Below are 14,617 nucleotides of genomic sequence, written 5' to 3'. Positions count from 1 at the left end.
AGGGCAGATTGCTTTACGGCAGAAACAAATACACGTGTACAGTCAGCTATTCAGCGTAATATACATTTTCAACAGTGAATTCCACTCACCTAAACTGTAGGGGGCTCCAAAGCCACAAAAGTACACACATACAGGTGTTGTAAAGAAAATTCATTCAAAATGAATCAAGAAATCAGCTGAAAATGTTGTGGATTATTGTGATATTTTTTTTGTCAGCTGTATAGCAAAGACTCTCATTCTGACGGCACCCATTCACTACAGAGGATGAAAAAGTAACACAATGCTACATTTCTCCAAATCTGTACTGATGAAGAAACAAACTCATCAACATCTTGTACTGCCTGAGAGTGACTAAAGTTTTGTAAAAATTCTCATTTTTGGATGAACTATGCCGTTAAACTATCAGCTAAAGAACAAGACGGCCTAGAAAGAACAACTCAAAGCATGCCATTCAAGAGTTTATTGTTATCTTTACCTGATTTTACAAAAGATCTCAAAGACCACAATTCTACAACAATAGTCATCTTAAGCAGTAAAACGGTTTCACATAAAACCCCTGGCTGTCATTTTATTTTATCTGATGAACAGATTGAATTGACATCCTGAGTTCTGCTCATTTTTAAAGCTGAAATCAACACACAAATTCAGAGCATTCAGAGATCCCCAGAAGATCTTCAGGAGATCTTCATTCTCTGCTTGCTCTTATTGTGGAAGGAGACACATTTTAAACACCACACAATTCTACAACATTACATGTGTCTCTATAGTTGCTATTTTTGTGATTTTTTTTCTGTTTTTGACCATCGTCCAAAACTGTCTGTTAAATAAATGACAGGTTGTGCTCGATGTCTCAAATGACCGCGAGTCACTTTCAACACCGAGCAAACGCGTTAACAGCAGAAGGATGGCGCGAGTATGTCACATGGACATGGGCGTTCGTCCCATTCCACGCCTTATTTGTGAACGGAGGAATTTTCTCTCCTTTACTTTTGTGAATGACTATTGTGCTTGTGTTAATCATCATCAGTGTTTAATTGGGGTGGACTGTCTTCACTGGTGTCCATGAAGATCTTCTTGCTGGGTTTCTGCACGTGATCTTCATTTCTTTTTTCCAGGGCTTCAATCTGCAAAAATGTTCAACACAATTGCTCTTTAAGTCGATACACTGCATGTGAATAGGGTTAAAGAATTAACTAATAGTTATCACCTTACTTACCCAGTTGATTGATTACACTGATAATTGCAAACATTTTTTGTATTGCAAGTTTTCTAAATGTTAGGTTTAAATATGCAAATGAGGCATTATTTAATGAAATATGTGCCAATTTGCATACATTTCTAGTTCAAAAATCTAAATACTGGGTGAAGTCCGTTTCAAAATTCTTGTTTAATTACTTTTGACATATTAGAGTCAAATGTTTTTACAGAGGGAATTTGGGGTATCTCATTTTGTCACTCCATAATTCAGAATAAACTAAAATTTTGTTGTATAAAATCAAGCAAATTATATATGAACAAATCCCTCTGTAAAAACCTTCAGGATATAGACTGGAATAAAAATGTAAAGTGTGGTGTGTGTAAGTGCTACTGAAGTGGAGATTAATGGCTCAGTGTAGGAGAAAAAACGTATTTTGAGAAAACGGCCTTAAGAATATGGATTGTAATTGAAATCTATTGACAAAAATAGATAAAGTGCTATAAAAATAAACACTTAACAGTGTCTTTTGCATGTTTTCTTTTCACTAGTCACTTGAAAAAACAAAAAGGCCAAAATCTCAAACTTGACAGGTGTATGAAAAGAACTTTCTGCCTGCAGTGTCTCCCCTTAAGGTTCACTTCCAAAATAAAAATGTACTTATCCAAGATGTCTTTATTTCTTCAGTTGCACAGAAATAAAGTTTTTTGAGGAAAACATTCCAGAAATTAATGGGTTAAAGGTCCAAATTGCAGTTTCGATGCAGCTTCAAAGGCCTCTACATGAACCTAGCAGAGGAATAAGGATCTTATCTAGCGAAACGATCACTCATTTTCTTAAACAATAGTTTTTAACCAGAATTGCTCATCTCACACCAGCCTGACCTCATGCATTACATACTGGGATACATTACTGGGTACCGACCCAGTGTTTACAAAGAAAACATGCAAAGAAAGTCAAACATTTGATGACAATTTTGAAGTTGGAGGAGAATGATTTGAATGAGAAGTTTTTTCGCCCTACCCTACTTTAACCAAAGCACACAAAGAACAACTTCATTCAAATTACAGATGCGCTAGATAAGACCCTTTTTCCTCGCTTGTGATCATGTAAAGTCCTTTGAAGCTGCATTTAAACTGCAATTTGGACCTTCAACCCACTGATCCCCATTGAAGTCCACTATATGGAGAAAAATTTCTCTCCATATAGTGGGCTTCTATGGTGCCCATGAAAACTTCCAAAATGCAGTTAAAATGCAGCTTCAAAGGGCTCAAAATGATCCCAGATGAGGAAGAAGTCGTCACCTTAGAATTATAAAGTTCTATCTGCATTCTGAGCACTTTCGAGATATTGAGCTTCAAAGATTTTGCGTTCCATAGACTTTTGTAGATAGAACCATTTTTGTTTTCTAGAAAAAGGCCCAAAATGTACACAGCTTACAAAAGAAACATCAAATAATGTAAATAAGTTGTCACAGAATAAGAATATGTGAATAACTTAATATTGACAAAAATGTCAGATAGAACCTTATAATTCTGAGGTGAAGAAGTGTCTAACTGTCTTGAACCGGAATACAGAGTTCATGCGGAGTAATTTAAATCTTTTAAAAAAAATAACAGATCGTTTCGCTAGACCCTTCTGCCTCGGCTGGGATTGTTTAGAGCCTTTTGAAGCTGCATTGAAATTGGACCTTCAACCCGCTGATCCTCATTGAAGTCCACTAAATGAAGAAAAATCCTGGAATATTTTCCTCAAAAACCTTAAAGAAGTTCACTTCTAGAACAAAAATTCACAGATAATTTACTCACCCCCTTGTCATCCAAGATGTTTATGTCTTTCTTTCTTCAGTCGTTAAGAAAATGTTTTTTTTAAGAAAAAAAAAAAATCAGGATTTCTCTCCATATAGTGGACTTCTATGGTGCCCGTAAGTTTGAACTTACAAAATGCAGTTTAAATGAAGCTTCAAAGGGCTTTAAACCACCCCAGACGAGGAAGAAGGGCCTTATCTAGCAAAGCAATCGGTTATTTTCTAAAAAAAAATTACAATTTATATACTTTTTAACCTCAAATGCTCATCTTGTCTAGCTCTGCGTGAAGTCTGTGTTTTCTGGTTCAAGACAGTTAGGGAAAGTCAAAAAACTCCCATCTCATTTTCTCCTTCAAATTCATCCTACATCGATGTTTTACCTTTTTTGTAAAGGCCGTTTGCATGTTCACTTTGTAAACACTGGGTTAGTACTTCTGCAGCGATGTAGGGTGATTTTGAAGTTGGAGGAGAAAATTAAATTAAATGATTTTTTTTTTGACATACCCCAACTGTCAATCGTTTTGCTAGATAAGACCCTTCTTCCTCGGCTGGGATCATTTAGAGCCCTTTGAAGCTGCATTTAAACTGCATTTTGGAAGTTCAAACTAGGGGGCACCATAGAAGTCCACTAAATGGAGAGAAATCCTGAAATGTTTTCCTCAAAAAACTATTTCTTTATGACTGAGGTAAAAAAAGAGACATGATCATCTTAGACGACAAGAGAGTGAGTAAATTATCTGTAATTTTTTGTTCTGGAAGTGAATTTCTTTCATTTCTTTTCGACTAAAGAAAGAAAGACATAAACATCTTGGATGACATGGGGGTGATTCTGGAAGTACACTTCTCCTTTAACAACCAAATTTGTGGAATCTTTATAACAAACATTTGAAGTTCAGACCTGTGCTAGGAAATCAGCCTCATTATCGCTGGTGATCTGCAGTCCAGACACAGTGTTGAACAGCTCAAATACATTGAGAGCTTCAGTCACACCAGCTTTCTGGAAAAACTGGAGAGAAGAAAATAGCATTCATTAATGATCACAACCTTGCTTTAGAGCTCTTTATTCACCAAAAGATAGTTCGGACACTTACTGTGGCCACATTCCTGCAGTCCCTGAACAAGAACTCCAGACCGTGAGGGTGAGTGGGCTCTATGGACTGACTCACGTCAATGAACCACACCTTCATGAGGGGGGAAAAAAAATACAAATAAATTAAATCAAAATAACTTTAAGGTGTTATGAGGTTAGTAAGATTAAAAATATGTGACCCTGGACCACAAAACTAGTCATAAGGGTCAGTTTTTTGGAATTGAGATTTATTGAGATCATCTGAAAGCTGATTAAATAAGCTTGCCATTGATGTACGGTTAGGATTGATAGGATAGGGCAATATTTGGCCGAGATACAACTACTTGAAAATCTGGAATCAGAGGGTGCAAAAAAAAATCTAAATATTGAGATGTTAGCAATGCATATTACTAATCATATGTGACCCTGGACCACAAAACCAGTCTTAAGTCGCTGGGGTATATTTGTAGCAATAGCCAAAAATACATTGTATGGGTCAAAATTATTGATTTTTCTTTTATGTCAAAAATCATTAGGAAATTAAGTAAAGATCATGTTACATTAAGATTTTTTGTAAAATTCCTACTGTAAACCTATCAAAATGTAATTTTTGATTAGTAATATGCATTGTTAAGAACTTAATTTGGACAACTTTAAAGGTGATTTTCTCAGTATTTTGATTTTTTTGCACCCTCAGATTCCAGATTTTCAAATAGATGTATCTTGGCCAAATATTGTCCTATCCTAACAAACTATACATCAATAGAAAGCTTATTTATGGAGCTTTCATATGATGTATATATCTCAGTTTTGTAAAATTTTACCTTATGACTGGTTTTGTGGTCCAGGGTCACATATATCAAGTTTTGATACATTTACGGTAAGAAATTTACTAAATATCTTCATGGAACATGATCTTTACTTAACATCCTAAAGATTTTTGGCATAAAAGAAAAATCGAAAATTTTGACCATACAATGTATTTTTGGCAATTGCTACAAATATACCCGTACTGCTTAAGACTGGTTTTGTGGTCCATGGTCACATATAAAATAATAATTTTATTCAGTAAGTATGCATCAGACTGATTGAAAAGGGACAGTAAATGCATTTATAATGTTACAAAACATTCCTATTTTAAATGAAGTTTTTTTTTTTTTTACATTTTATTCTTTAAAAAAGCCTGAAATCAAATATATCACAATATCCACAAAAATATAATGCAGCACAACTGTTTTCAACACTGATAATAATGTTTCTTGAGCAGCAAATCAGCATAATAAAATGATTTCTAAAGGATCATGTGACACTGAAGACTGGAGTAATGATGCTAAAAATTCAGCTTTGCATTACAGGAACAACTTACATTTTAAAACATATTCAAATAGAAAGAATTTATATTAAATTGTAATAATATTTCACAATATTCCTATTTTTATTAAAATTGTAAATGTTTGGACTACAGTAGCTTAGAACAAACCTGTCCGTCATGCCAGAGCATGTTGTATTCACTCAAATCAGCATGAACCAGTTTACAGTCTTGATACAGACGCTGCATCATCTGTGAGACAGAGAACAAGAGGTGAATCTCAAGAACAAATATTCAAGTCAAACTTAAACCCAGAAATTAAAACATAAGACAATATAATATTACACATAATTTCTGCAACATGTAACAAAAATCCTGTCTGAACACAATAATGTTTCTGTTTCTTTAAATTAGGGTTGCAAAGGGCTGATTTTTCAGAACATTTCTGGGAACTTTACGAAAGAATTTTCAAAAACAAAAACAAAAAAATCCCAGAAAGTTTTCAAAATTTCTGGAAAGAAATATATGCATATAAAATATGCAAAATATAATTTGTGACCCTGGACCACAAAACCAGTCTTAAGTAGCACGGGTATGTTTGTAGCAATAGCCAAAAATACCTTGTATGGGTCAAAATTATCCTTCTTTTATGCCAAAGCATTAGGATATTACGCACAGATCATGTTTTGTAAATTTCCTACCGTAAATATATCAAAACTTATTTTTTGATTAGTATTATGCATTGCTGAGAATTTAATTTGGACAACTTTAAAGACGATTTTCTCAACGTTTTGATTTTTTTGCACCCTCAGATTCTAGATTTTCAGATTTTTTTTATTCAGCTTTCAGATATCAATCTTAATTAAAAAAAACGGACCCTTATGACTGGTTTTGTGGTCCAGGGTCACATTTCTTGTCTTTTTTCCCCAATACTCATGTGATAATTCTAGTTTTTCAGTACACTCACGTTTAGCACTTGGTAGTATGCTTTCTTCATATCATCAGAACTCAGAATGGCGTCCTTTAATTTTGGTGCAGGAACGTGGTCCTTTCCAATGAATGACATCACAAGGATATGCTTCTTCAGAATCACCACTTCTGGACACGGGATCCCTGCTTTCTTAATCCTACATTTGTGTGTGCAAGAGGGATGAAAGGCCATGTAGGTTTAGTAGGTAAGTCAGGTGTGTCATATTAAATGTGTCAAATATTTGTCTTGTACACTTGTTTATCACCTGGCAAGGTTGTGCATCTCCTTCTCAGCCCACAGGCGGATAATTTTGCGAGGGTTCAGTTTGCTGAAGCGGTCTTTGAAGCGGTAGTCGTCCTTGATGTATTTGTCCCTGTTCTTAAACTCATTCAGGGTGGTCTTGAACACCTTGAGGACACACTCTTCAGGAACAATCTTCTCTTCAAATCTACTGCAGACACAAGGAGAGTAGTGTTGCTTTAGAAATGTTCTTGATTAATGTAAGACGTGCACAGACAATGATACAAAATACCTACTTTCCTCCATTAGCATGGAACACCACTGACTCTTTTCCTGTGCTGATGCAGCCATTGATGTTCTCCAGTATCCCAGCATTCACCATTTTGTACATCAGCAGTCTGGTCCTGGGGTCCACAGCTTGTTCCTGAGCAAAAAAAGGACATTAAATCTACAATCGCAACATACAATTTAAGTTCTTACAGAGTTTGTTGAGTCTAAAACCCCCTAAAATAAAATGAAATAAAACAATTAAATAGAAATAAAACAAATATAATCAATAAAACAGTTTGTATCAAATAAAATTTACTTAATTAATAAATAAAAAATAGGGTGGGCTCTTAACATTACATTTTTTCTATCGTTTAGAGTCTGAAAATCCTAAAAATAAAATTACTCAGAATAAACAAAAATTTAAATAAAACAAAATGTAAAAAATAAAATATAAAATAAAACAATTAAATAAATGGGTTGGGTTGGGCCCTTTACATTATATTTATTTGTCGAGTCTAAAAAATCCCTAAAATGAAAATAAAACAAAATAACAAATAAGAAAAATGGGTTTCGGATTTTTACTTTTTTTTTTTTTCTATGAGTCTGAAAACCTGTATGATAAAATAAACTAAAATAAAAATAAAACTATTTAAAACTGAAAAAATAAATAAATAAATAAATAAATTTAAAAATGAGTTGGGCTCTTTACATTATATTTCTTTGTCTAAAAATCTCTCAAATAAAAATAGAATAAAAACGAAACAAAATTTAAAAAATAAATAAATAATAACAAAACTAAATAATACATAAGAAAAACATTGGCTGAGCTTTTTACATTTCTTTGAAAGTTTGACCCTGTATGATAAAATAAACTAAAGTGAAAATAAAACAAAATATAAAAAATAAAAAAAACAATAAAACCAATAAAAAAAAAAAAAATGGGTTGGGCCCTTTACATGACATTTCTTTGATGAATCTAAACATCTCTAAAATACAAGTAAAACAAGAAGAAGAAAAAAAACATGAGTTGGGCTTTTTACTTTTTTTGGAAAGTTCAATAAGTCTAAAAAAACATGAAATAAACTATAATAAAAATAAAACAATTTAAATAATGAATAAAAATAAATAAATAAAACTAAATAATAAACATGGGCTAGGCTCTATACATTTAAAAAAAAAAAAAAAAACTAATAAACAAATTTAAAAAAAAATGTGTTGGGCTCCTTACATTATATCTCTTTGTTCAGTCTAAAAATCCCTAATATAAAAATAAAATTAGAATAAAAATAAAACTAAATAATAAATAAAGAACAATAATTTAATAATAAATAACATGGGTTGGGCTCTTTACATTTCTTCTAAATGTCGATGAGTCTGAAAACCCCTATGATAAAATAAATTTAAATAAATAAATAATTAAATTAAATTAAATATGAGTTGGGCTCTTTTTCATTAAATTTGAACCTGTAAAATTATATAAAATAAAGTAATAAAATAAAATTAAAATATACATATAATAAAAATAAAACAAAATAATTCATAAAGAATTGCTTAGGGTCCTAAAAGGTAAAAGCTACTTACAGCAGTAGAGTGCTCCTTTTTTTCATGCAGTCGAGCGCTACGGCGCTGCTCGGTGTGACAGTGATGTTTCAGAGCGTTGTAAACACGGTTGGAGAGCTTTAGGTCCATGCCGATCCCGTCTCCCACCTGCACCTCCGGCGCAAACTGTGTAGATGCAATTAAAGATCAAAAAGATTAGAAGTGTAAGAACAATTCAAGATGCCATTTTAAACAAAGCATGAATAATCCTCACATTGTCCATGCGTGCTGTATTCTTCCGTCCGCAGACTTCCTCATCGTGTTTGGTGGTGATGTTCTTGCCTTTCCCAACAAATCCCTTTTTAGGGGTAGTGGTTGGTTTGTCTGAATGGCAAATCAAATGCAGTCAGGTAAAAAGAAAATATGAACTGCTAAGAACACAAAAATATGACTTCATGTGTAGATAAACAAGCTCACCAGGTCTGTAGGGATCATGGGGAGTGTCTTGCCAATCAACCTCATCTTCAGAGCTGTCACTGTCCTCATATGGATGAACCATGCGGTAGTTCTCAAAGGATATGGAGACTGGAAATGAAATTAATTTTTCAGGTTATATATAGTTTTTGAACAGTAAGTTTTTTTCTCTTCTACTCACCAAGTATGCATTTATTTGATTCAAAGTACAGCAAAAACAGTAATATTTTGAAATATTTTTACTATTTAAAACTGTTTTCTATTAGATTATATTTTAAAATGTTATTCCTGTGATATCAAAGCTGAATTTTCAACATCATTACCCCAGTCTTCAGTGTCACATGATCCTTTAGAAATAATTCTAATATACTGATTTGCTGTTCAAGAAACATTTATATTTATTATATATTTTTATTTTATTATTCTATTTTATAAAATTGTACAGGCTTTCAGACTTATTCAACTGTAGAAGAAATGGAATGAAAAAGAGCCCAACTCATATTTTATCATATTCAACTCATAACTTATTTTAGTTTATTTTATCGTAGCGGTTTTCAGACTCATCGAACTTTAGAAGAAATGTAAAGAGCCCAACCCATGTTTTTATTATTCATTATAAAATTATTATTCTGTATTTATTATTTTGTTTTATTTTATTTTGTTTTATTAATTTAGTTATATTTTGTTTATTTAAAAAAATATTCAAATAGAAAGTTGTTATTTTAAATAATAAAATTTTTTGAAATTGTCTTTTTTGCTCTACTTTGGATCAAATAAATGCAGGCTTGGTGAGACTTCTTAAAAAAAAAAAGAAAAAAAAAATACTGTTCAAAAACTGCATTTTTTTCTGGATTTTGTTTTAAATGTTAAATGTAAAAAAAAAAAAAGAAAGAAATTTTAGGGTCCTATTTATTTTACGCAAATTTTCTTTTTTACAATTTTAAGTTTAATTTTAATAACCAAAATGCATGTCTACTAAATTGAATAAATAAAACTAACATTTTATATATATATATATATATATATATATATATATATTTTTTTTTTTTTTTTTTCTAATAAGAGCCAAATTAAATGTTTATAAAATGCTTACAATTCCTGGTATTTTTTGGCAGACAAAGTGCTACACAATTAAGACTTTCTTTTAAAAATGTAAAAAAAAAAAAAAAAAAGGAGACAAACAATTGTGTGATTTTTGTTTAAAAAAAGTAATATTAGTTAATAAATATTAAAGTTAAAGTTAATTTTTTATTATAATTATTACTTTGAAAAGTACATTCCACTGTACAATATGAATATATTTCTCAAATTAAAATGAACTTTTATTTTGGTGGGTTTTCATATGTAAAAGTTTAAAAAAAGTCCACTAGATGAAAACATACATATGTTCTTGTTTTACCTTTGCTGTCTCCATTAAACTTCCTCTCCTCCCTGCGCAGCTGCGTATCAAACTCGCGATCGAACTCCATCTGAAGCATCTGGGCCAGAATCAGGTCGCTGGATGTTTCTGCTTCCGGATTGCAGGTCAGATCCAAATTGGTACTGAAAATAATGGGAAGTAAATGCATACAAAAGACATTACCATCAGAAACTTGCTTTAAACATCATTTTGTGAGAAGAACACCTCTGCTGCTTTATAGTTTAAATGCCAAAAATTTAAATAGACAATAAAAATGCTAATTTCAAGTTACTATTCAATATAATACTTTTGTTTCTACACATAGAAGTATTCCAGACTCATAAAAGTGTTAATAATTTGATTTGTAGGTGCCTGAGACTCACTCTGGGGTTTCCGGGAAAGTATTTCCCTCCTCATGCAGCTGTCTGGCCAATTGCTCACTCATAACATCAGCCAGAGAGCAAGGAGCTGGAGCTAGGACAGGGGCGCCCCATGGGCTCTGAAAAAAAATAACCAAATAATTACAGAAATGAAATGACTAATGCACTCTGTTGCCCGAAGTTAGGCTCGTATTATAACAATTAACACCATCAGCAAAAAAAAAAAATGCAATGGAAATCAATGAGAATTGAAACTGTTAGGTTGACAACATTCTTAAAATATCCTCTAATGTGTTGCACAGAACAAAGAACCACTTTGTGTGACTGTTCCTTTAATAAGCTCATCAACATGTATTGTCTCACATTAAATCAGTCAAATAAAAAGATTTAGAAATGTACATATTTTCTCAATATTTTACAGCAATAGAAATGTATTTATTATATATGTAGAAACATATTTGTAAGACCATTAAAATCATTTTCAGTAATTAAAATATAAATTCTACATAAAAAACTGAAGAAAACAAAAATAGAAATGTTGCCTAACTGCAAAAAAGTCATCATTTTAGTATTTAGTACTATAACTAAAATAAAAATTAAATATAAAATGAACTGTTCAGGATTTTTTAAATACTTTTTTTCTAGATCCTAGATTCTGTTTTGTTTTTATTCTCAATTTTAATGGGTAAATTACAATAAAAACACATTTTTTACATTCCTATTAAAATCTGTTTCTTTTTTCCACATCATTCTCCATATAACTGGATTAATAAAATTGTAATAATCAAACATTATTTCTACATTAACTGAACTGATAAAACTTTATCATTTTAATATTTTTTCCCTAATAATTTGGCCAAATTAAACTTATTTCATTTCATTAATTATTAATACAAATTTTTTAGCAAAATCAGTGGTAATGAAATTAAGGAGTAAAACATTAACAATTAAGATTTTGATTCTGTTAAAATTAAAACTTTGAAGAAAAAGTTTAAGAAAAAGTTAATTTAATTCTTATTACTTTGAAATATACATTCTACTGAAAAACAGTAATATATTGGTCACAATTTCAAGTTAAAATGAACTTTTATTTTGGTGGGCTGTCAAGAATATGCGCAGTTTGAAAGTCCAAAACCGATTTAAATATTCAAATTACTAAAACTAAAAGAAAAACAAATTAAAACTAAATAATATTAATGAAAAATTAAGAATGCCGAAAGCCTAACAAGAATTATAAAACCTAAAGTAAAATTAAAACTACACTGAAAATTCAAAATTTGACCCTGGACCACAAAACCAGTCATAAGGGTCTTTTTTTTTTTATTTAAATGTATACATTAAAGTTAAATAAATAAGCTTTCTATTGAAAATCTGGAATCTGACAGTGAAAAAAAAATCTAAATATTGAGAAAATCGCATTTAAAGTTGTCCAAATGAAGTTCTTAGCAATGCATATGACCAATCAAAAATTTAGTTTATATATTTATAACAGGAAATGTACAAAATATTTTCACGGAACATGATCTTTACTTAATATCCTAATGATTTTTAGCATTAAAAGAAAAATAATAATTAATTTTGATAATTTTGACCCACACAATGTACTTTTGGTTATTGTTAAAAATCTACCCATGCTACTTAAGACTGGTTTTGTGGTCCAGAGTCACAAATATTATAATAGGGTATAATAAATAATTATTTCAATAATTTTTCGACCCACTTAACCCTACAAAATGATGACTCAAGTCCAGATCAAGAGTTTCACAGTCCACATGCTGAAGCTGACCTCACCCATAAACTTTGGCACCACATTAAACAACTAACTTGCATATTGTTGTAACTGGGTAAAGTTCATCTCTATTTAACTCAATTCCAGTGTTTAGAGTTGAGTCATCACATGTCAGGCAGGTTTAGACTCATTATTCACCCTTCTGTTGTATAATGGTTGACAGGCCTTGTTGTACCAAACCAGCTCATATTTGACCACTTCCCGTTTTATCTTTTCACACACACGGCTGTTAGGAAATTTTAGGACATTAAACTGTTAGGAAATCTCACCTTGGTTTCTTTTGTAGTTAGTTCAAGCTGGTCCATGTTGGTTGACAGAAGGTTTAGATTCAAACAGACTGAGAAAGAGACGCTTGTAACACTTTATCGCGAAGATTACTAGAGTAAAACTCGGTTGAGGTTCGTTAATATCGCCTTTAATGTTAAATGTAAGATTACTTATAAATATCTTAGAGCAAAACCGCTAAAACGTGGTTAAAAACGACAAGTTAATTCGTTACCGACAATGTGTCAGATAAAAATAGATGTGTGATACCTACAATGGTCAGTGGGACAACCCCTATGACGTCATGGCCCGGCTTTCAAAATAAAAGTCAACTAAAAAACAAATAGAAATGTTCATTTATTTACAGTCAAAGCGCTCTTTTACGAACTAAAGTAAACGAATTAAATTAATCAAGTTTATTATTTTATTATAATGGCAAAGCAGTCTTTTGAGGTTATTATGAATTTTTGAGTTTATCCTTTTTTTGAATCCCTTTTTCTTCCTTTTAGGGAAGAAATGTTTGCTTTAAAAAAAAGATAAATAAAAATCATTCATTATTTAATTTGGCATATAAATGATTATAATTAAAATATAACAACAATTTATTAATTTACATAGTATTTTTTCGTGTTTTTGTTTTAAACTAAATTGTTTATTAATTTATATAGTATTTTTTCGTGTTTTTGTTTTAATTCAATGTATAGTAGTTTATGTCATATCATTTTAGTTTATTTCTATAATCGTAAATATGTTTAAAAAAAACATTTTATATAATTATATAATTATATATAATTACATTACATATATATATATATATATATATATATATATATATATATATATATATATATATATATATATATACACACACACACACACACACACACACACAACACACACAAACTAAATTTTAAATTGATCAAGTTTATTATTTTATTATAATACCAAAACAGTCTTTTGAGGTTGTTATTATTAATTTCTTTATTCTTTTTTGAAATCATTTTTTAAAAAGAGTCCTTTTAGGGAAGAAACTGATTGCTTTAAAAAATACACTTAAAAACATTCATTACTTAATATGGCATATAAATGGTTATAATTAAAATATAACAACAATTTATTAATTTATATAGTAATCGTAAATATGTTTAAAAACATTTTATATATACATACAAACTAAATTGTAAATTGATCAAGTTTATTATTTTATTATAATGCCAAAACTTTCTTTTGAGGTTATAATTAATTTCTTTATCCTTGTTTGAATGTATTTTTAAAAGAGTCCTTTGATGGAAGAAACTGTTTGCTTAAAAATACACTTAAAATCATTAATTATTTAATTTGGCATATAAATGGTAATAATTAAAATATAGCAACAATTTATTAATTTATATAGTATTTTTTCGTGTTTTTGTTTTAATTCAATGTATATTATTTTATGTAATATAATTTTATTTTACTTCTATAATCGTAAATATGTTTAAAAAAATCATTTTTTATAAATGCGAACTAAATTGTATATTAATCAAGTTTATTATTTTATTGTAATACCAAAACAGTCTTTTGAGGTTGTTATTAATAATTTGTTTTTGAATTCATTTTTTTATAACAACAATTTATTAATTTATAAAGTATTTTTTCGTGTTTTTGTTTTAATTCAATGTATATTATTTTATGTAATATAATTTTATTTTATTTCTATAATCGTAAATATGTTTTAAAAAAATCATTTTTTATATATGAGAACTAAATTGTATATTGATCAAGTTTATTATTTTATTGTAATACCAAAACAGTCTTTTGAGGTTGTTATTAATAATTTGTTTTTAAATTCACTTTTTATAAAAACAATTTATTAATTTATATAGTATTTTTTCGTGTTTTTGTTTTAATTCAATGTATATTATTTTATATA

The 14,617-nt window shown here is 30.0% G+C and overlaps 1 protein-coding gene across 2 annotated transcripts; it reads right to left on the bottom strand.

Moving 5' to 3' along the window:
• Positions 1-827: 827 nt before the first annotated feature.
• riok3 (RIO kinase 3 (yeast)) lies at positions 828-12,983 on the bottom strand. Of its 2 annotated transcripts, none has more exons than XM_073830952.1 (13): positions 12,711-12,983; positions 10,656-10,771; positions 10,273-10,415; positions 8,877-8,984; positions 8,674-8,783; positions 8,442-8,585; positions 6,887-7,014; positions 6,616-6,801; positions 6,348-6,507; positions 5,552-5,632; positions 4,094-4,183; positions 3,901-4,008; positions 828-1,124 (listed from the first exon to the last, which is right to left on the bottom strand). In XM_073830952.1, exons 1-13 carry the CDS (start codon positions 12,744-12,746, stop codon positions 1,014-1,016), a joined length of 1,521 nt encoding a protein of 506 aa, XP_073687053.1. In that variant the 5' UTR covers positions 12,747-12,983; the 3' UTR covers positions 828-1,013. The 2 variants fall into 2 exon arrangements, with proteins under 2 accessions (XP_073687053.1, XP_073687054.1); XM_073830953.1 differs by having other exon boundaries at positions 6,616-6,798.
• Between the last annotated feature and the right edge of the window lie 1,634 nt (positions 12,984-14,617).

This window comes from Garra rufa, chromosome 24 (assembly GCF_049309525.1).
Source record: "Garra rufa chromosome 24, GarRuf1.0, whole genome shotgun sequence".
Taxonomy (NCBI): Eukaryota; Metazoa; Chordata; class Actinopteri; order Cypriniformes; family Cyprinidae; genus Garra; species Garra rufa.
Note: the sequence above shows the minus strand (reverse complement) of the source record. Positions and strands in the feature narration are given on the sequence as shown.

Coding starts and splice junctions, on each gene's coding strand:
- riok3 (XM_073830952.1), bottom strand. CDS start 12,746: ATGGACCAGCTTGAACTAACTACAAAAGAAACCAAG. Junction 10,772..12,710: donor TAACTACAAAAGAAACCAAG/GTGAGATTTCCT, acceptor ATTTTTTTTCAG/AGCCCATGGGGCGCCCCTGT. Junction 10,416..10,655: donor ACTTTCCCGGAAACCCCAGA/GTGAGTCTCAGG, acceptor CATTATTTTCAG/TACCAATTTGGATCTGACCT.